Raw genomic sequence first — 22709 nt, 5'->3', positions numbered from 1 at the left:
GAACGGGGAAGACCGAGAAAGACTATGGCTAAAGATGGTGGAAGAAAATGCGGGCAAGGGGGTTAACAAGGAGAGATGCAGAAAATAGGGCAAAATGGAGAAGATTGTCATGGGGACCGCAAGGCTAACGGACTCTAGCAGGGAAAATGGCCTTAAAATGCATGTTGTTGTTGTTGTTGTTGTTGCACGTATATGCTGTCATGTGCTGTGCTTTGCCAAATTTGAACAAAAATTGGTCCATGCATATTCAATAAATGGTTGGGGACACGTTTAAGTAGCAAAAGGCTTAACAGAAAGTCGATCTGCTTAACAGAAACTTTCCTCCTTTATGATGTCTCTGATTCCATAGTATCTCTCCCGGGCTACTCCCTCCTCCGGTATGATAGACCTGAGCCTCGTCCTGGAGGCGGGGTTGCTATCTTTATCAAAAACTCTCTTCCTCACTCGCCCTGCACTGCACTCTCTCCACCTCACCCCCAGGAATACCTCTGGCTACGGCTTCCCCTTCGCTCCCACCTCTTGTTCATATGTGTGTTGTACCGTCCACCAAACAGTGATGACTCCATCTACATCTCGCTGTCTGATGATATGGACCAACTTCTATCTACTCATCCCAACTCTCTCTTCCTCATATGTGGTGATTTCAACTGTCATCATGCCAGTTGGCTGGGTGTGGGTACCTCTCTCACCAGCCATGGCTCCTCAGCAAAGGACTTCTGCGACTCACTGGGACTGACACAATCTGTCAATTTCCCGACCCGGATCTCAGTCAACGGAACATCTTCTCTTCTGGACTTGGTTATGACTAACTTCCCTGAAAATGTCTGCTGCTCTTCTTCTGCTCCGATCGGATCATCTGATCATGTCCTTGTTAAAGTGGACATCTCTCTGACCATCCTCAGGGAGCCTGCTCAGCGTCGACGAGTCTGGCATTTCACTCAGGCCAACTGGCACGGTCTTCAAGCAGCCATCAATCATCTGGACTGGTCTCCCATCTCTACCACCTCTGACATCAACTCATCCTGGGAATTCTTCCAAAGTAAATTGCTCTCTCTCATGCACAGATTTATCCCATCTCGTCTTCAGTTGTCATACCCTTCCTCCCGTCCATGGTACACGGAATCTTGTGGTGAGGCTGTTGCCCAGAAACAACTTGCCTTCGTCTCCTGGAAAGCAAATCCAACGGAAGGAAATCTCATTTCCTTTCACAAAGCCCGAAACAAGTGTGTGTCCACCCTCAGGAGAGCCAGGAAACAATATCTCTCCGTTCTCAAGACCGAACTCTCTTATCTGTCTCCCTCTTCCAAATCCTGGTGGCGTCTGGTCAAATCCGTTTCTGGTGTTTGTTCCCCCTCCATCCCCTCCCTTACCTCAAACGGCTACACAGCTGACTCCGCACGTGAAAAAGCTGAATGCCTCAACTCTGTGTTTGCCTCTAAATCTTGTGTCCCAAACCCATCCCTCTCTGTACCCACCATACCCAGTCGTACCCTGCTGCTCCTGGACTCCATGTCCTTCCCTCCTGACAAGGTGGAAAAGTTTCTGTCAACCCTCGACTCTGATTCTGCAACTGGACCCGACGGCATCAGCCCACGGGTCCTAAAATCCTGCTCTGCTGCTCTATCTCACCCTCTCTCTGTTCTCTTCACCCTCTCTTTTGCTCAAGGTCAACTGCCATCTGCTTGGAAATCAGCCAACATCACCGCTTTGCACAAAAAAGGTGCAAAAACAGATCCTAGCAACTACAGACCAATCAGCCTTCTCCCAATTATCAGCAAAGTCATGGAATCCATCATTGCTTCGGATATGAAATCTTTCCTCTTCTCCAATGGCTTGATCTCTGATCATCAATTTGGTTTCAGACCAGGTCACTCTACTCTGGACATGCTGCTTCTGCTGTCTCAACAATGGATGGAGGTCCTCAATGCCAAACAGGAAATTAGAGCTGTCTCCCTCGACATATCACGTGCCTTCGACACGGTCTGGCACCCCTCTCTGCTCACCAAACTCTCCTCCTTTGGTATCCATGGAAATCTCCACGCATGGCTGGCGGACTTCCTCTCTAGTCGTCGTCAACGTGTGGCCCTGAATGGGTTTCTCTCATCTCCTCTTCCTGTTCAGGCTGGAGTTCCCCAAGGCAGTGTTCTGGGCCCCGTGCTTTTTCTGGTCTTCATCAATGATCTCTCTGACTCTCTCGAAAATCCTCTCTATCTCTTTGCTGATGACTCCACTCTCTGCCGCTCCATTCCTCTTCCCTCAGATCGGCAGTCTGCTGCCTCCTCACTCTCTGAAGACCTGGACAAAATCACAGACTGGTCAAACAAGTGGAACATGTCTTTCAATCCTGACAAATCTCACACTCTTACTATGTCTCTCCGAAAAGATCGACTGGACAACCCTCCCATCTACTTTCTCAACAATCCTCTACAAGAAGTTCTGTCGCTCAAGATTTTGGGTCTCACTATCTGCCATGATCTTTCTTGGGAAAACCACATTTCCAAGCTGGCCTCCAAAGCCAGTCGCCGACTGGGCATCCTCCGTCGTGCGAAGTCCTTCCTCGGCACACCTGAGCTCCTCACCACATACAAGGCTTTCATCCGCAGCTCAATGGAATACTGTTCTCCCCTATGGGCCGGTGCTCCTGCCTCACACCTAGCTCGGCTTCACGCTGTTGAAACCAAAGCTTTCAGAATTATTGGAATCTCCCGCGATGAAGCTATCTCTGAGGGCCTTTCACTCACTCACCGCAGCCAGGTAGGTGGTCTTTCTGTCTTCTACCGACTCCTCTCCGGCCTTGCACCCCCAGCTCTCTCTGTGCTCTGTCCCCCAAATATTCCTACAGGTCGCACAATATCTGCCAGCAACCCTCTGATGGTTAAACTGCCGAAATCTCGGCTCTCTGCTCACCTTCACTCTTTCATTCCTCTTTTCTCCCGCCTCTGGAACAAACTCCCTCACTCCCTTCAATCCCACTCCTCCCTCCAGGTCTTTAAAACAGCTGTTCACCACCATCTCTTATCTTCCCCCATCCAAAACCTTGATCTTTTCTACTCCCGCTAATTCACCCCAGATCCACCTTGTTTGAAATTCCAACTTCTTTCCTGGAAGTCCTGGCAGTGTCCATATGTTTTATACCTCTCCCACCGCCCCCTTCCCACGCCCCCCCCCCCCCAAAGCCCTCGCCCTCTCTCAGATCTCTCGATGTCTCCATGTCTCTCGGTCCCTGCTCTCAAATGTTGTGTTTGTGTCCTTCCCCCTCTCTCCCCATTTTGTCTACCGCTCCCTATGTTATATGTTTTATGTGTCGGTTTGTCTTTCTGTGTGATTAATGTTCGCTCTATCACGAGCCTCGACCTTGTATACAAAAAAAAAAAAAAAAAAAAAAAAAAAAAAAATGGCCACCAGTCGGCCATCTTGGATCTGTTCTCGAAAAGAAATGACGTGCATATGTAAAGCCATCATTCATTATCTATGTGCAAAGTTTGAACAGGATCGGCAAATACATGTCTGAGAAAATGTTGATGACATGTTCAATATGTTTTTTTTACAACTAAAATGGCTGCCAGTCGGCCATCTTTGATCGCATTGTGAAACAAAATGATGTGCATATGTATACAGTCATGTATAAACAAAATCAGTCCATACATCTGAGATATTGTCACTGATGCATGCATGCATGGACGAGACCCAATCCATAAGCCCCCGTTTTGGACCAAGTCCTAAGCTAATAGGAACCAAGGCGAATAAATAAATAAATAAATAAATAAATAAATAAATAAGCAACCAAGGCTAATAAATGCAAGACCACCAACTTGACAATCCTCATACTCGACCTCCTGCCATGAAATTACAATGACACTGAGGATTTTAGACTCTACAGTATTAAGTAGAGAAGGGGTTGAGTGAGGGAGGGACTGGGTAAGATTGAGAAGCAGCAGCCCACATGGTAGAGCGAAATAATAAGATGGTTCAGATAGGGGGCTTGCATACTCTGAGCCACAGCAAAGGAAAGATAACACCAACTAATTCAGTGACAACAGCCAGCATGGAGCTGTGATGAACCCAAGATTGGTTACAACTGTTTGGCCCAGGAGCTCCACCTCACCTCTCCCAGAAGCTAACCACACAAATAAATTGGGGAATTTGCCAGTTGGTCCTTAAGGAGGAAAACAGTGATATGGTGGTAGGTCTTTCTTGCATTGAAAGGCACGTCCCAGGAAGATAACTAGTTGCATATTTTCTCAAGATCAGCTGAAAAAGGAATGCTGCCACAGCCTGCTTGGCAAAGCGGTGAGGAACTATTCTGCACAGAGTGAAGCCATCTCCAAAATTATATAAGGGATTTTCCAATAAAAAACATAATATGTCCTTAATGTATACCAAGAACATGATTATCCCTGACCACTATCTTGGGGGTATGGGTTTTACCAACTTACCGCAACACTGAGAGGCTTACTTGTAGGGAATATCAAACAGATGGTCAGTGCTATTAAGTACCATTCATAAAAATGGCCCAACAAGGTGAAGAACACTGCATGGTTTGGTGCCTCTTACCATTCGTAATTGCGGTGCGGTGCTCACTGAAAGAGAAAACAGACGGGCAAAACAAAAATCTAATTACACAAGAGATTGGATCAATATGAAATCATAAACTATCATCACAAAATAATTATACGTTACCCACAGTGAAAAACAATTTGATGCATTCACATTTTTCAGTTGAAAAGAAAATAGAAGAGCGAAGTTGATGGCGTCGCCATCACAAATCCCCACGCTTCCCACAAAAAGTTCCACCAGGAATGACCCAATATTAAATTGAGTTAAAGTTTGTTTAACCTGTTTTTACCCCTATAACTATAAGTCCCCACCCCCTGGAGCATTAAATAGGGGTTAAGTCCCCAAAAAATCGTTACATATTTCATTTGTTCCCCATTGTTGATTGCAAAGTGTCATTTTAAAATGTGCCGGGAATTGCATTTTGCATCTTCATGCCATGTAGTGATCATAACGACGAAGTTTGGTGAATTTATGCTGAACCGTCTCGGAGATAGCATGACGGACGGATGGTCAGAGAGAGCTGATTACAATATCCACCCCACCCCCATTTTTTTTAAAGGGGGGTTATGATAAGTGAGTTTGTGCTACTGCAATGTGTGGGCATGGCATTTAGATCAATTCAGTTGGAGAGAAAGAGAATGTTGGTTGGCAGCTGGTGCCCCAGTTGAATTTGATTTGGACAGTAAACAGTTAGAGAGTTGGAGTTTGGCAAGCAGTTGGTGCGAACAGTTCTTGGTGGAGAGCCATGCACAGAGAATTATTGGTTAGAACGTGGAGTGGCTAGCAGTTCAGTGTTAGCGTTTGATGCAGCGAAGCAGGCACGGTGATAGCAGAAGAGAACCAGGCAGCTATCATCACCTGTGCCTCCATGGGGCCCATTTCCCACTGTTGCTTGGCTCCGCTAGCTATGGAAGACGTCATTATTATCCCCCATTTCTTTTCTGAAGTATTTATTACTTTGCATTCCCAGTCTCCTCATTCAAGCTCCTTTGTTGGGCAGGGGTAAGCGACTGCAGCTTTCATGGCAAGTTGAGTAATGTACTCTGTTGTTTTGTTGGAGGCTCCATCGCAGTTTGCATGCACTTCATCCATTTTTGTGTTTGTCATCTGTTAAATATCACTGTGCTTGTATAATAATGTTGTGTGGGTGGCCATGGGGTTAACAGGGCTAAGGTAGACTAGTTATTTCATGAATAAATGTTGAACACAAGAGTTTGGTTTCTGTGTGAAATGGTAAGACATGTTGAAGCATGTCTAACAGAAAACCAAAAAGTCTTTCCTGCCCTTCTGTAATGTGTCTAAAGCCCCTCATAATCATCCTCTAAATAGTTTCCTATTTGTCATCTGTCTAAATGGATTCTTTGGAAATGGTATGCAGCTACTGTGCGCATGCAGCGAATCTCCATCCCTTGGCCTCCTTCCAAGGAGGTGAAAAGATCACGAATCAAGGGGAACAGCAACTGAGTGACCATGCGAGGTAGTGTTCGAACTCTCGAGAAGCTCGTTGTGCAGCAATCAGTACATCCCGCTGAGCACAGTGGGATTATAAAAGCTATGTGGGGAGAGCTATGCAGCAGTTGGCAAGCGGCATTTGGAAAGCCAGCCGTACTGGACATGCGCAAACAAACATATCTTCCACGAGCATGACCTTCTTCGACATTCATGGACGTGTGCTTTGCATTTTCATGGCTTTTCGCAGCCACGTAAAAAATATTTTAGCTGCGCTATAAGCAAGCTTCATGGGATATCCCACCATTAACACTGTAAACATAGCTTCGCAACACTGTAAACATAGCTTCGCAGGGTATCCCACCATCGACACTGTAAACATAGCTTCGCAGGATATCCCACAATTGACACTGTAAACGTAGCTCGCATGATATCCCACCATTCACACTGTGAGCATTGCTTCATGGGATATCCATCCAGCTGCGTAGCACGTCATCCCTGAATGTTACTGTACAGAATGAAAAACTCCACCTCATCTATTAATGCAATTAGCTGTCCCCTTTTTCCTCATTGAAGCAATGCCCCGACATTCACGCAAATTTCCTTGACATTCGCGGATTGTCCGCGAATCTGGAACCACCGGGAATCTATACCCCCTTTTCCCATTGAAACAATGCCCCCAGCATTCGCGGTTCCAACATTCGTGGCATTTTCCAGGAACGTATCCTCCACGAAAGTCGGGGTCCGAGTGGACTGTCCTTTCGGCTGACCACTTTGCGTCAAATTCTGTACAAGGAAGTCTTGTTTTGGCGGCCTCTGGCGTCATGCTTGTTGCAGCAAGTTGGTAAGCTCAGGTATGGCCCTGAGCTCTTTCTACTCAATCTGCAGCGAATCGACATCTTGCTTGCCTCCTTTTATCAAAGTCTCCTGAATGCCAGATAGAGTTCTCCTTCCAGTAAAAAAAGAAGGATTCGTATAAATTTTGTAATCTAATGTGTGAACATGTTTGTTTTTTTAACAACAGCCTATTTCATCACGACTGCCAAAGTGGATCCCTCATTCAATCCTTCACTTCATCTGTTTTTTCCTTGTCATGGACTTTGTTAATCATACTTATTCTGGATGACAGACCCCAGCCTGATTTTGGAAGTTTACAATGTTAAGTCAGCTTGGTTAATTGGACAACTTATACGTTCAATTGTTAAAGTGTTCAACTCTTTAAATTTATCGTGGCCTCCATTGCATGATGTTAAAGACGTAAGTACAATGCACCCCGATTTTTGTTTTTATTGTGGTTCCTTCACAAAGCCTCTACAAACCTGTACAAAGGCTGCTCTGTATGTGCAATGTCTTAATGTTGTTATTTCTGCCAACCCCAACAGCACACTGACCACCTACTAGAAAAAGCTTCTGCCTGCAGGGGTCCCATCATCTCCTACCTGGTCTTCTATGTATACATAATCTGTATCTAAACATGCCAGAGACAAAACGATACGTAGCATATCTCAAAAGGTTGTGGACGGATTCAGACGAAACTTGGTGGAAATGTTGGGTGTGCGACAAGGAAGAATTTATTCGATTTTGGTGAAGATCCGGCTGCGGATCCTAGAATTTAAAAATGATTCTTCACCATTAAGTGACATGGCTAAAAACAATATCCTGAATGCGACCACTTGATTAATCGAGTGCCCAATATCTCAAAAAGTTGTGGATGGATTCGCAAGAAACTTGTATGAGTTGGGTTGGTGACAAAAACAAGCTGATGAGATTTTGAAGGTCAGGATCCAGATCCGGCCTATCAGTGGGATACAAAACGAACTGTTCAGCTTGGCGGAGGATTGACTACCGAGTGCCATTCTAGTTACACCTTTGTTGGCACGAATAAAGCCAGCATGGTTGAATATTGGTGCCAAAATCGCATTAGGAGGATACAAACGCAGTGGTTCATCAAGGGTTTTTAGCTCAGCCCCCATTGTTTTGAACCGGCAAAGGTACAGTAGGCAATAGGCTAGTTAGAGATACTGTGTGTCAGAAACCAAAGCAAAGATCTTTTGGGCTCTCCCGGTAGACGACGTCGAAGGCCCAAGGACTCTGTCGCCAAAATGGTGACCTTCCAGGTGGCCAATTTGACTGTGTCCACCCACATTGTCGTTGCAATTTCATTATTGCCATCATTACCCTCGCCAGAGGAGAGGATATTGCATTTGAGTCCGTTTGTTTGTTACTTGCCGGAAAAGATTCCGGCAAGTATGTTGATCGGTTGGTTTGTCTGTTTGTCACTTGCCGGGAAAGGTTCCGGCAAGTATGTTGATCGGTTGGTTTGTCTGTTTCTGTTTGTTCGCAGTACGTCTACACCGTTGCACGTAGAATCGCCAAAGTTTACACACATATTTGTCTTGCCCTGGAATAGACTGTGCCCAATTGATGTCATCGGTCACGTGATTCGGCCGCCATCTTGGAAAAACGGAAAAACTTTGCACCTCTATATCTCCGAAAGTGCTGAAAAGAAAAAATTGAGACATGGCTCATTGTAAAGAACTCTCCATGGGGAATAAAATATGCTAATGTGATGTCATAGGTGCCTCCTTAATGACGTCATAATTCGACAAGTACAAACTTCATCCGATCAAGATGAAATTTCGAGCATCATCAAGGAATAAATTAGTTTAGAAAACAAATAATGATGACATCATCGGTCACGTGGTTCGGCCGCCATATTTGTCCAAAATGGCCAATATAAAAGTACATTCCGGCAAGTCCTCGGTCTCTGACCGATTTTTAATATGTTTGTTACTTGCCGGAAAAGATTCCAGCAAGTATGTTGATCTGTTCGTTTGTCTGTCTGTCTGTCTGTCTGTTTGCAGCACTACGTCTACACCGTTGCACGTAGAATCGCCAAACCTTGCACACATATTGGTCTTGCCCAGGAATAGACTGTGCCCAATTGATGACGTCAACGTTCACGTGGTTCGGCCGCCACCTTGGAAAAACCGAAAAGCTTTGCACCTCTATATCTCCGAAAGTACTGAATAGAAAAAATTGAGACATGGCTCATTGTAAGGAATTCTCCATGGGGAATAAAATATGTTAATGATGACGTCATCGGTCACGTGGTTCGGCCGCCATCTTGGAAAAACCGAAAAACTTTGCACCCCCATATCTCCGAAAGTACTGAATAGAAAAAATGGAGACATGGCTCATTGTGGGGAACTCTCCATGGGGAATAAAATATGTTAATGATGACGTCATAGGTCACGTGGTTCGGCCGCCATCTTGGAAAAACCGAAAAAATTAGCACCTCCATATCTCCAAAAGTGCTGAACAGAAAAAATTGAGACATGGCTCATTGTAAAGAACTCTCCATGGGGAATAAAATATGTTAATGCTGGCGTCATGAGTCACATGGTTCGGCCGCTATCTTGGAAAAACGGAAAAACTTTGCACCTCTATATCTCCGAAAGTGCTGAATATAAAAAATTGAGACATGGCTCATTGTAAAGAATTCTCCATGGGGAATAAAATATGTTAATGATGATGTCATAGGTGCCTCCATTCTGATGTCATAATTCGACAAGTACAAAACTTCATCCGATCAAGATGAAATTTCTTGAGCATCATCAAGGAATAAATTAGTTTAGAAAACATAATGATGACGTCATCGGTCACGTGGTTCGGCCGCCATATTTGTCCAAAATGACCGAGAAAAAGTACATTCCGGAAAGTTCTCGGTCTCTGACCGATTTTTCATCTGTTTGTTTGTTTGATTGTCCGCACAGAATAAATATGATTTTCTCTGCAACCGTTGGTCCGATTGACAGGACATTTTCACCATAGGTGCAACTCCACCTATAGATTTTTTAAATGATAATTATGATGTCATAGGTCATGTGGTTTGGCCGCCATCTTGGAAAAATCAAAAAACTTTGCACCTCTATATCTCAGAAAGTGCTGAATAGAAAAAAATTGAGACATGGCTCATTGTAAAGAGCTCTCCATGGGGAATAAAATGTGTTAATGATGTCATAGGTGCCTCCATTATGACATCATAATTCGACAAGTACAAAACTTCATCCGCTTAAGATGAAATTTCTTGAGCATAATCTAGGAATAAATTAGTTTAGAAAAAAAATAATGATGACGTCATCGGTCACGTGGTTCGGCTGCCATATTTGTTTTAACACAAAAGCCTTTAAAACCACTGAAAATACATCCTAGCGAGGGTTTGCAATCTCTGATTGCTCTTTTTCTTGTTTCTATTGTAATCAAACTGTTGATTGCCACTGTGAGACATCGCTTTCTGCTATCGTCTCATTGGGGAAACAGAAGCAGTTATTATAATTAGCGTGGGAATCGACCTTTTTCCCCATACACAGAGATTTGGCCAATCACTAATAAGCTATCCCAGGGCCAAGGTCGCAAGTGTGCGGGGTCGTGTGAGTGACATATCTGCCATATCCATGCACGTGACAATGCTCTCATTGGCTCTGTAAATAAAATAAAATTTTAACTTCTCCATCTCGACAGATCAGCGAGCCTTCACAGAGACTCTTATTCTGTAAAACTAGTGTGATTCGGCACAATCCACGCACGTCACCACACGTCGTTTCAGAGGGAAAGGCATCTTTGACCATGTCTGCTTTCCCAGGGAGTGAGGGATGGCAGGAATGGTGAGTGAGGGTTAGTGGTGGTGATGGTGGTGATGGTGGATTGGGGATCGTGGTGGGGAAAAAAAAATCGGGGAATGGTGGAGGAGGGATGGGGTGGATAGTGATGGTGTGGGAGAATGGCCAAATATATTTTGTGCTCCGATTTAATATATACTGTAAATCAGAAATCAGAACCCAACACGTATAACAATAAAAAGAACTTGAGTACAAATATATATTTATTTTAAATGATCAGTTCGAGCTGGAAGGGAAGGTCAATACAAATTTATCAAAAACTGGAAAGGAAAGTTGAACTTCCAGCCTCACAGAGCAGATGTGCCCCCAATACATCACACCTCCCTTAGACTTCCCGCCAGGTTTTTACGACGTATCTTTTATTTTGCCAATGTCATGATCTACAACTCGATTAATCAAGTCAAAGTAACAAAAAAGGTAGCGCTGATGACTACAGGTAAATCCTGAATGTGTTTCTTAGGTTAGCTTAACATATACATTCAAATATAATATAATTTATACATTTTTTTTTTTGTATACTGAATCGAGGCTCGTGAAAGAGCTAACATTTATTTCACAAACAAACCAACCAGACAAACAAGATATATAAAAAGAGGGAGCGGAAGACAAGATGGGGAGAGAAGGGGAAGCACACAAACATAACATTTGAGAGCAGGGAGATGTGTGGGAGGGAGAGGGCTTGGGGGGAGGAGGCGTGGAAAGGGGGGTGGGGGTGGTGGGAGAAGTATAAAACACAAGGAGACCAAGGACTTCCAGGACAGCAGTTGGTATTTCAAAAAAGTGGATTTGGGGTGAAATTAGCGGGGGTAGAAAAGATCAAGGTTTTGGATGGGGGAAGATAAGAGATGGTGGTGAACAGCTGTTTTAAAGACCTGGAGGGTGGAGTGGGATTGAAGAGAGTGAGGGAGTTTGTTCCAGAGGCGGGAGAAAAGAGGAATGAAGGAGTGAAGGTGAGCAGCGAGTCTTGATTTTGGCAGTTTAACCATAAGAGGGTTGCAGGCAGATCTTGTGCGACCTGTCGGAATATTTGGGGGACAGAGCCCAGAGAGAGCTGGGGGGGCAAGGCCAGACAGGAGTCGGTAGAAGACGGAAAGACCACCATACATAGTCACGTGAAAAAGTAAGTACACCCCATGTAAAGTTTTGACTTTTTCAACATATTTCAACATACAGCTATTTGATCTTCATTTCAACAATATTGATAGATAAAGGTGATATAATATAACAAATAACATGAAACATTTACATTTTGTCGTCCATTGTATAATTTAAATAAACAAATGCAAATTTCGCATGTGGAAAAATTAAGTACACCCCTACATTTATCACTACTTCAAATACCTAAAATTAGAATCAGGTGCACCAGCTCAGGTGCAAATGATTACAACATCGTTAGAGAGGATCTTGGAGGAACCTGTCTTATTTAAACCTCAGACATTTCGTTTGGTTTGCTCTTTGTTGTTGAAGTGTGGGGCATCACCATGCCGAGATCAAAAGAACTCTCTGAGGCCTTCAGAAAGAAGGTTATAGATGCCTACGAGTCTGGGAAGGGATTTAAAAAGATCTCCAAACAATTTGAAATCAATCATTCGACTGTCCGGAAGATCATCTACAAGTGGAGAAGATTCCAAACAACTGCCAACTTGTTCAGGCCAGGCCGCCCCGGCAAGTTCAGCCTGAGAGCAGACCGCAAGATGCTGAAAGAAGTCTCTAAGAACCCCAGAATGTCATCACGGGACCTACAGGTAGCTCTTGCCACTGTTGATGTCAAAGTGCACGAGTCTACCATTAGAAAGAGGCTGCACAAATTTGATCTACATGGGAGGTGTGCCAGGAGGAAACCTTTGCTGTCCAGAAAGAACATCAGGGCAAGACTAAAGTTTGCCAATGAACTCCTAGGCAAAGACCAACACTTCTGGAACAATGTGCTCTGGACAGATGAGTCAAAGGCAGAGCTATTTGGCCACAGTACCAGAAGACATGTTTGGCGAAAACCAAAGACAGCATTTGACCACAAGAACCTAATACCAACTGTAAAGCATGGTGGTGGAAATATTATGGTTTGGGGCAGCTTTGCTGCATCAGGGCCTGGGCAGCTCACCATCATAGAATCCACTATGAATTCTTCATTGTACCAGAGGGTGCTTGAGGATAATGTGAGGCCATCTGTCGGAAAGTTGAAGCTCAACCGAGGGTGGACCTTGCAACATGACAATGACCCTAAACATCTATCTATAATTCCAGTAATCTCTGTGTGTATGTATGTATGTATGTCTGTATGTCTGTGACCGCTGTTTCTCGACAACCACGGGTCCGATATACTTTAAACTTGCCAGGTATATTGCTGGGGACCCGAGGATGTGCCTTTTCAAGGTTACATATTAATCGGACAAGTAGTTACCGAGCTATGTCCAAAAAACGATTCAACCAATCAGAGAGCAGCGAGCTATCACGTGTGCCGAACGTGCCGAACAGACTCTGCCTCGGACGGCACATTTGAGAGCGTATTCATTTATTTCACGTTGGCAAACTATGTTGCCGCTATGTTGGCGTTAAACTATGTTTTAAAACTAATTAAAACTAATTTGCGATTCTTTCGCTTTCCTGCGCGTTTGTGCACGCTATGGCGATTTCTTTACCAAACTCCGCAAGCCGTTCGCTTTGGACCAAACCATTTCATGTAAATAGAGGGGGGGGGGGGGATTGTCACCGTACTCGCAAGCCGTTCGCTTTGGACCAAACCATTTCATGTAAATAGAGGGGGGGGGGGGATTGTCACCGTACTCGCAAGCCGTTCGCTTTGGACCAAACCATTTCATGTAAATAGAGGGGGGGGATTGTCACCGTACTCGCAAGCCGTTCGCTTTGGCTTTGCGAATGGACCAAACCATTTCATGTAAATAGAGGGGGGGGATATAATTTTAGATATATATATAGTACGGGCATGCCCTAGTATCAGTAAATCCACCAAGGAATGGCTGAAAAGAAAGAAATGGAGGGTTCTGGAATGGCCAAGTCAAAGCCCGGATCTAAATCCCATCGAGATGTTGTGGGGGGATTTGAAACGAGTTGTGCATGCAAGAAACCCCTCAAACATCGCACAGCTGAAAGAATTCTGCATGGAGGAGTGGGCAAAAATTTCTCCCAGTCGATGTCAGAGACTGGTAGACAGTTGTAAGAAATGCCTACTTGAGGTTGTTTCTGCCGAAGGGGGCAATACCACCTATTAGAGCCAAGGGTGTACTTACTTTTTCCACATGCGAAATTTGCATTTATGTTTATTTAAATTATACAATGGACTACAAAAAGTAAATGTTTCATGATATTTGTTTTATTATATCACCTTTATCTTTCAATATTGTTGAAATGAAGATCAAATAGCTGTATGTTGAAATATGTTGAAAAAGTCAAAACTTTACATGGGGTGTACTTAGTTTTTCACGTGACTGTATATATGCTTATATATGCTTATATATAAATGTGTCGTGGATGTGTGATGTCATGTAATGGAATTGGTGCATTGTGATATGGGAGGAGGAAGAAGAGGGAGGATCGGGGGAGAATTGGCGGACTCGTCTCGTGTTTTGCTTTGCTTTTAATCGGGAAAGTGCTATAATAAACTTTATGAATGCATGTTTCAACTGAGGATAGTAATGACTACGTGAGTTGCTGTGTTATGATTTACACCAACCATAATACTAATAGAAACATTTCATTTGTAATACTGGTGATATTATTTATTTATAATCTAAAAAGGTCCAAGTGGTCTGAAGCTCTCAATGGGGAAGGGTCAAAGCTGGTCTAATGGGACTAAAGCGTCTTGCGGGTCTTCGGGGTCTTCGGTGTCTTTTGGGCCTTCGGTGTCTTTTGGGCCTTCGGTGTCTTTTGGGCCTTCGAATGCATGATGTTGTTGTGTTGTTGTTGGTGTCTTTTGGGCCTTCGGTGTCTTTTGGGCCTTCGGGCTATTTTGAGTCTTTTGATTCATCTGGGTCTTTTGGATCTTCAGGGAGTTTTCGGTCTTCAGGGAGTTTTCGGTCTTCAGGGAGTTTTCGGTCTTCAGGGAGTTTTCGGTCTTCAGGGAGTTTTCGGTCTTCAGGGAGTTTTCGGTCTTCAGGGAGTTTTCGGTCTTCGGGGAGTTTTCGGTCTTCGGGGAGTTTTCGGTCTTCGGGGAGTTTTCGGTCTTCGGGGAGTTTACGTCTTCGGGGAGTTTTCGGTCTTCAGGGAGTTTTCGGTCTTCAGGGAGTTTTCGGTCTTCAGGGAATTTTCTATCTTCAGGGAGTTTTAAGTCTTCAGGGTGTTTTCGGTCTTCAGGGTATTTTGGTGACTTTTTGGTGTTCGGGGTCTTTTGGGTCTTTTGATTCATCTGGATCTTTTAGATCTTTGGGTCTTGTTTTGGGTCTTCAGGGTATTTTGGGCTATCGGGGCCATTTGCGTCTTCAAGATCTTTTGGATTAAGCGTCTTTTGGATTTATTTGGTCACAAATAAACATACAAACAAACATCACCATATACGTTTGCTATATTATAATTAGACTTGTGGGGTCTCCCGTGCCCACGGGCATGAACATCTTCATTTAGATGTTGCACATTCAGTTTTACAAAATGGTTACTGGCAATTTATCAGATCCACAAATGATGCAATCTACACAATGTATTTACTTCTGATAACATGTGAATGCATGTGCGTGCACATGGGAAATACAGTTTGGTAAGATAACACTGCATTTGCAAGTTTGATGACAAAATGGATTAGATGAACTTGGTATACCCGTGTTGTGCATACAATCACTTCTAGTACAGAATGCGGTCACAATGCAACTTCCACTTTCAAGCACTATCACAATCACTAAACTACGACTCACCTGCAGAGCCTGAAGGAGGAGGAGCCCCTGACTGCTGCCATTGTGTGGCCTCGGCAGCAAGTCGGCGCACGTAGGCATCATCCACACAAAGCAGGATGTTCTCAGGTTTTATGTCAGTGTGTATAATCTTGCACTTGCTGTGCAAATAGTCCAGGCCTTGCAACACCTATCGTGGAAATGGAGGCCTTACTTGAATATACAAACAAAATGATTTCATTAATCATGGGAAATTTTAGAAATTGCCACTACTGACCGAGAATCGATTACATTTTGTGGGAGATTGGAGAAGAGATTCCACATAGGATTTCCATATGCCACCATCCAAAAGCGGTAGTGCACAATGGTGACACAGATATGCATAAATTCATGTTAATACCAGCATTGGGCGGCACAAGTCTTGTTTATCCCCTGTACCCCACCCCAGCCCTCTCTCTTCCACAGATCCCCTGATGTCCCTGTTCTCTACTGTTCTTGTACTTCTCTCTCTCCCCCTCCCTTTTTGCTCATCAAACCATTGAGCAACCACACATGTTCTGTGGTGGGGAATTGTCAACCTGGAAGACACCCATGAACCACCTTTAGAGGCCATTTCCCCCCGCAGAGCAGGGGTTGGCCTTTTTCGGGCACCGTGATCCCCTTTTTGAAGCAATGTTTTATGGCCGGATGCCCTTCCTGCCGCCAACCCTGTTAGTCGCTTCTTGCGACACACAGGGAATTACCAGTGAGCTGGTACTCAATTTGCCGACCACGGAAGGATGACAGGCTGAGTCAACCCCCCTGGCATTAATTCAGCGATCGGCCAGGATTCAAACCCAGGATCCTAGGATCCCAAGCCGGAACCCCAACCGCTAAGCCAACACCAGGCTCTTTGGAAGACACCCATCCTGGCAGGAAAGAAATGCTGCAACATGGGGTGAAGATGATCAGTCAGTAACATCAAGTAGCACCTGGCATCCACCTTGCCTTGAGAGAATGACTGCACCCAAACAATGCCAGGAAAATGCACCCCACAACATTACAGAACAACCAGAACCCTTCACTGTTGGAAACGAGCACCAAGTCAGGGTCCCATATATTCAGATTTAAAGGTTTGCTCTGATTTTGTGGCGATTTGAAACCATTCACATTTTTTGATAAGTTTGAGGGGTTCTGAATCCAAAAACCAATGTTTTCATTTCATATGGATTTTTTTTTTAACAAAATCAAATTGAAAATGATGGTTTTTTTCAAATCAAATGGAAACATCGATTTTTGGAATCAGACTCTCGAGCTTTTCAAAAATGTAAATGGTTAAAAATCTCTGCAAAATTACATGTGGAACTTGCCTAGCTCAGGGTTGTAGAGTTCGCCCGTTTGTTGAGACCATGGTGAAAGATGCATGGTGAAGGATGATTCATCTGACCATGTCACATTTCTCCACTGCTCAGTAGTCGATTGCCTGCACTCTTTGCACCACTGGACTCGCAAACGTGCATTGCCAGACCTGTGATGTATACTGCAACCCGACTATGGTGTCCCTCTGTGTGGAGTTCTCGGCGGACCGTTTTTTAAAAAAATGAAACTGACTGCTTGCACCTCAGGTTGAAATTTACAGTCAGTAAATCAGTAGTTGCTCAACTGCTTTGCCTTGCACTTCAAATTAACAAATGGATAACACGATCCTGGAGTATGCGCTTCCGCCCAATGTTGCTCTTTGCTGATGATCTCCTTCCCTGTTCTTTGTTTTTTGTTTCTGTTCGATGCAGACATCACACCTTGGACACTGTTGCTCATGAAACATCAGCAAGTTGAGCTGTCTGTCACTGGCAAAGATCCAGCCAAATGTGCTCCAACAATCACCCCTCTTTCAAAGTCACTGAGATTTCCTCTTACGGGCCATGCTAGCCATAATTATAGGCAACCAGGCCTGTGCAGCCTTTTTATACATGAGCCTAAGCATGCTGGGATGCTATTTGCTTAATCAACATGTCGGCCACACCTGTGTGAAAGCTGTTGCTTTCGTACTTCGTGTCCCTCATTTACCCAGGTATTTCCATTCTTTTTCCCAGTACCTGTATGTACCAGAGGTATCGCTTTAGTGGACTGCTATATTTTTTCTTGAAATCCCACTACTTTAACTTTTTCCCCCCAGTTGAAAACCTGAAAAAGCTTCCTCATTAGAAACCTATAATGTCAAATCAAACACCATATGAGCCTGAGCGCAGATTTTATAAAATATATTTTTGTCTTGCCAATAATGCTATTAAGAAGGAAACTCGTGTCCAATAATCAATCTGAAATGCTGCTTGAACACAACTCCTTAGGAGCAAACCCCCTACCTCCCCATTGACCGACCTCTCTCACTCACGTCGCCTCATAATCACCACTCATCCAACTAATCCCATCAACCGCTAAACCCCGTTAATATAATGGAATATTTCAGCAACAACTCGAAATAAAAAATGAAATACGAAGCTAAACAAAACTACCCTCCTGCCTTGGTAATTCCCAAACTCCAACCTGCTTGATGATCACTTTCACACAAGAAAGAGGAAGACCCTTGTAGTTGGATTTTATGATCCATTTAAGAAGCTGATGGCCCAGCACCTCAAACACCATGCAGACATCTGGATCCCCATACAAGTCAAGGTTTCAAAACAACAATTAAGCAGCATTTGAATTAATAATATTTAAGAAAATAAAAGACTACCATCCTCAGGAGAGAGGCAGGAGCTCTAAAAAGAGGGTGGTGGCACATTTATTACAAGATAATTATTTAATCTACAATTATGCAGCAAATTATCATTTCAAACACTGGTGGGTAAAAGGCAAAGGATACGATGACCATTGACTCCTGAGACTTTGAAGTCATCGATTAATTGCACCAGTTTCTCACGATTGCTGTCCTGTGGATCGCTGTCCCTTACCTGCTGGACAGAAACAATGGCTCAGGAATCGACCACAAAACCAACAGACAAAGCCAAAAATTGTTAATTAATTAAAGGACTATTTGAATAATAACTAGAAAGAGATTGCAGACCCTCGCCAGGACTTGTCTTTTGTAGTTTTAGAGCACATAGTTTAGACTTGCTCGCATTCTAATTGTACCGTACATACTTTATAGACATACTCGCATTCTAATTGTACCATACATACTTTATAGACATACTCGTATTCTAATTGTACATACTGTAATCGATTGAAAAAAAAAGATAACGTGTAAAAATTTAAGTCCACCTTGGCACATTATATGTTCAGACAGACAGACAGACAGACAAACGGACCCAAATGCAATACCCCCTCCTCTGGCGAGGGTAATAATAAAGATATTCTAATTGAAGCAATATGCTACTTTTGAGTAGCATACTGGTCAGTTTACAGCAACAAAAAAATAAAAATAGTGACATGAAAATGACTTAAAAGTTAAGTATTAATTAGTTATCTCATAATGAAGATTTGTGCAAGTGTTTTGTAACTCCAGTTAGCAATGACCAAGATTTGATGTGTAGGAAGCTCTTTGTTGCCCAAACCCCTGTGTTTCTTTTCACTCTAAATATCATTCTTAATCGTTGCACAATTGTCACTTCTCACATCCCCTCATTCCCCTTCCCCCCACAATCTCATCACTGGTTCACAAGTTATCGTGGTAACAGGATTTTTATCTAACATGACCTCTGACCTTTGACCTCGTGACCCCAAAATCTAATCAGTTCATCTTTACCTCATTATACATACCTGCACCAAGTTTGACTAAGATCCCTTCAGCCGTTCTCAAGTTATCACGGTAAAGAAAACTTATAGACAGACAACCCAAAATCATAATATGGCTCTGGTGACTTTATAAATTAACTGGTGACTTAATTTGCTGTTTATAAATAATAAAGCCTGGTGTTGGCTTAGCGGTTAGGGTGCCGGCTTGGGATCCTGGGTTCGAATCCGGGTCATCGCTAAATGAACACCAGGGGGGTTGACTCAGCCTGTCATCTTTCCGAGGTCGGCAAATTGAGTACCAGCTTGCTGGGATGAATGATCCCGGCGTGTACCCCGGTTAGAATAGGTACGCCGTATCCCTGCGCATCGTAAGAGGCGACTAAGGGTTGGCGCCAGGAAGGGCATCCGGCCATAAAAACATTGCCTCAAACAGGGAACCATGATTGTCATGGGGCCCGCAAGGCTAACCCCTGCTCTAGCGGGGAAAATGGCCTTAAAACGATCATTCATTCATTCATTCATTCATTATGAGATAATAGTATACCATTAGATTAATTAGAACAGTACTTCTCATACTTTTCACCCTGCGCTCGGGAAGCGAAAAGCAGGGTTAGGCGATCGGTTGCATACGTGCACGTGTGGCGTACGTATGTGTCTGCATTTTTAAAATCCATTTCCTCGGCAACCATTGGGCTAATTTACACGAAATTTTACCATAGGAGCGCCTCCACCTGTAGAATGCTATTGATAATTATGACGTCATAAATCACGTGGTACGTGCACCATCTTGGAAAAACTTTGCACCTCGACATCTCTAAAACCACTCCATGGAAAAAGTGAAACATGGCTCATTGTTAAGTACTCCCCATGGGGAATAAGATATTGATGGCATCGGTGCCTTCGTTATGAGGTCATAATTCGGCCAGTATCATGTTTCATCCGATCAGTATGAATTTTTTTTCTCTGCAACTGTTGGACTGATGGACCTGGAATTTTCACCGTTGGAGAACTTCCTCCTGTAGAATATTTTAATGATAATTATAACGTCATAGGTCACGTCGTACAGGCGCAATCTTGAAAAACCGAAAACCGTTGCATCTCTATACCTCGGAAACCGCTCCATGGAAAAATTGACATGTGGCTCATTGTAAAGAACTCCGCATTGATGTTGATGAGTTGATGATGCCATTGGTGCCAAATTATGACATCATAATTCGACAGGGTCAACGCTTAGTCTGATCAGTTTGAAATTTATTGAGCTGATCTACGCAACAATTATATTAGAGAATATAAATGTATGATGTCATCGCTCATGCGGTCTGGCAGCCATATTGGATCAAAGAAAATACCCTTCAAAAACAGAAGAGTTGGCTCACACCAAGGTGACTGCACAGGTTAAGTTTTCTATGAATACCATCTAGTTGTTTAGACAACCCCTTTCACATAGCAAGACAGTGAATTAAAACCTTCTTTTTAAAAAATAATTAATATATTTTTCTAAAATAATTTATCTCATTCATTTTAAATCTTCTTTCATATGGCTTGGGTGAATAATAAATTGGAATCTAATATCAAGTACAGATAACCATTCAACGGATTCAGGAGTAGCCTCGTGAATTACTCATGAAGCGTCTTGTTGAGCATTACAGTAAGATGTGTTGTACGGTCTGATTGAGTGCACCAGTCACATTTTCCAAATGTACATAAAAGGATGCAGCCATAACTGAGAGCATTTGCTGTCAAACTTCCATTTGAATAAATATTGCAGCATGAAGAACTAGTCTTGCTCGTGAAGGCTAGTGTCGACCTGTGTTGGCAGACAGGTAGAACAATGGATCAAGTCAAAAGGATGTTGATCGAGGTATGCTAATCACCATGGGAAGCAATGTAAAGCCGACAAAAATGAATCTTTGTGGAGACCAAAATATCTGTCAGATTAATCAGCATACATTGTGCCCATTGGCTTATGACACGACCAGAAAACATCTCGTTGAATTTGCAAGTTAGGGTGCGTGCCTCCCAAAGGCGCAAAGCAAGACATAAGATGGAGTCCTATTATGGAAATTATCGCAATCTTTGTACAACAAAGTCACCTGCAAAACAACCAAGTCTTTTGTCTTACTGTAGCACAGCCAAAGAGCTACTATGTGGCTACTCTCAATCTGCACTGTCATCTTAAATCACACCTTCATAGGATAGGGTGTTTTCACGTTGCAAATTACTTCAACTTTATTCCAATTTTTCATAATTTCATTATCGTGATTGTAAACAAACAGAATACAGAGAAACAGCATGAACAAAGCATTAGCAATTGTTCTTCTTCCTCATCACAGCATGATGAAGAAACTCAGCTACTAATCAGATTGCCGAAACATTAACATAAAAAACAACTTTTGTTATTCCCTGCATTTTTGGCAACATACACGACCGGTCAAAAGATTTAGAACACCTCAATTTTTCCAGTTTGTATTGAAATTTACGCAGTTTAATGTCTCAATGTACTCTGAAATTAAGCATAGAACAAATAAACAATTGGAGATAAAAAAGAAATCATATAATGATAAACCCAGTTTTGTATTGTTATGCATTATGCATTATGTTTTCCACTCTGTCAAAGCGCCTTTGGGCTTCTGGAAAAGCGCTATACAAAATAAATGCATTATTATTATTATTATTATATAATCATTTTGTTTAACAAAATTTAATTTAAATTTTTGACTTGGCAAAGTAGCCACCTTTTGCAGATAAAAAACCACCTTTAGAGGCCATTTTTCCCCGCAAAGCGGGGGTTGGCCTTTTTCGGGGACCGTGGTTGTTGTTGTTTTTCGGTCCCCTTTTTGAAGCAATGTTTTATGGCCGGATGCCCTTCCTGCCGCCAACCCTTTTTGTCGCCTTTTACGACAAACAGGGATTTACCAGTGAACTGGTTCTCAATTAGCTGACCTCGGAATGATGACAGGCTGAGTCAACCCCCCTGGCGTTAATTCAGCGATCGACCGGGATTCGAACCCAGGATCCTAAGCCGGCACCCTAGCCGCTAGCCCAACACCAGGGTTCCACCCACCTTTTGCAGATAGAACAGCCGAAAACACTCGTGGCATTCTTTCTGCAATGGAAATCAAATATTGTTCGGGAAGTTCTTCCCAACACTGTTGCAGAACTTCCCACAAATGTGTTGCACTTGTAGGTTGCTTTGCTTTCACCCTTCTGTCCAGTTCATCCCAAACCAGCTCCATTGGGTTTAAGTCTGGAGACTGTGCTGGCCATTCCATGATTTGAAGCCTACCGTCTTGTTCTTTTCCTCGAAGGTAGTTTTGACATAGCCTGGAGGTGTCTTTAGGGTCATTATCTTGCTGTAGGATGAACCCCTGACCAACGAGGCGTATACCAGAGGGTATTGCATGGCGCTGCAAAATGCGGTGGTAGCCCTTTTGGTTCAGGGTGCCAGTCACTCTGTACAAGTCGCTGA

General features: G+C 43.3%; 1 protein-coding gene across 4 annotated transcripts in view; it reads right to left on the bottom strand.

Moving 5' to 3' along the window:
• Positions 1-22709, bottom strand: part of SRPK2 (SRSF protein kinase 2) — an 85655-nt gene that overhangs the window by 34275 nt on the left and 28671 nt on the right. For all 4 annotated transcript variants that reach the window (XM_068130423.2, XM_068130424.2, XM_078786519.1 and 1 more), the window contains 4 exons: positions 18369-18456; positions 18050-18156; positions 15551-15716; positions 4555-4580 (listed from right to left, as the gene is read on the bottom strand). In XM_068130423.2, the coding sequence (XP_067986524.1) occupies positions 4555-4580; positions 15551-15716; positions 18050-18156; positions 18369-18456 (387 nt within the window). The remainder of the gene's footprint in view (positions 1-4554; positions 4581-15550; positions 15717-18049; positions 18157-18368; positions 18457-22709) is intronic.

The sequence above is a fragment of the Myxine glutinosa genome, chromosome 11 (genome assembly GCF_964187855.1).
Source record: "Myxine glutinosa chromosome 11, kmMyxGlut1.1, whole genome shotgun sequence".
Taxonomy (NCBI): Eukaryota; Metazoa; Chordata; class Myxini; order Myxiniformes; family Myxinidae; genus Myxine; species Myxine glutinosa.
This window is presented reverse-complemented; position numbering and strand designations above follow the sequence as displayed.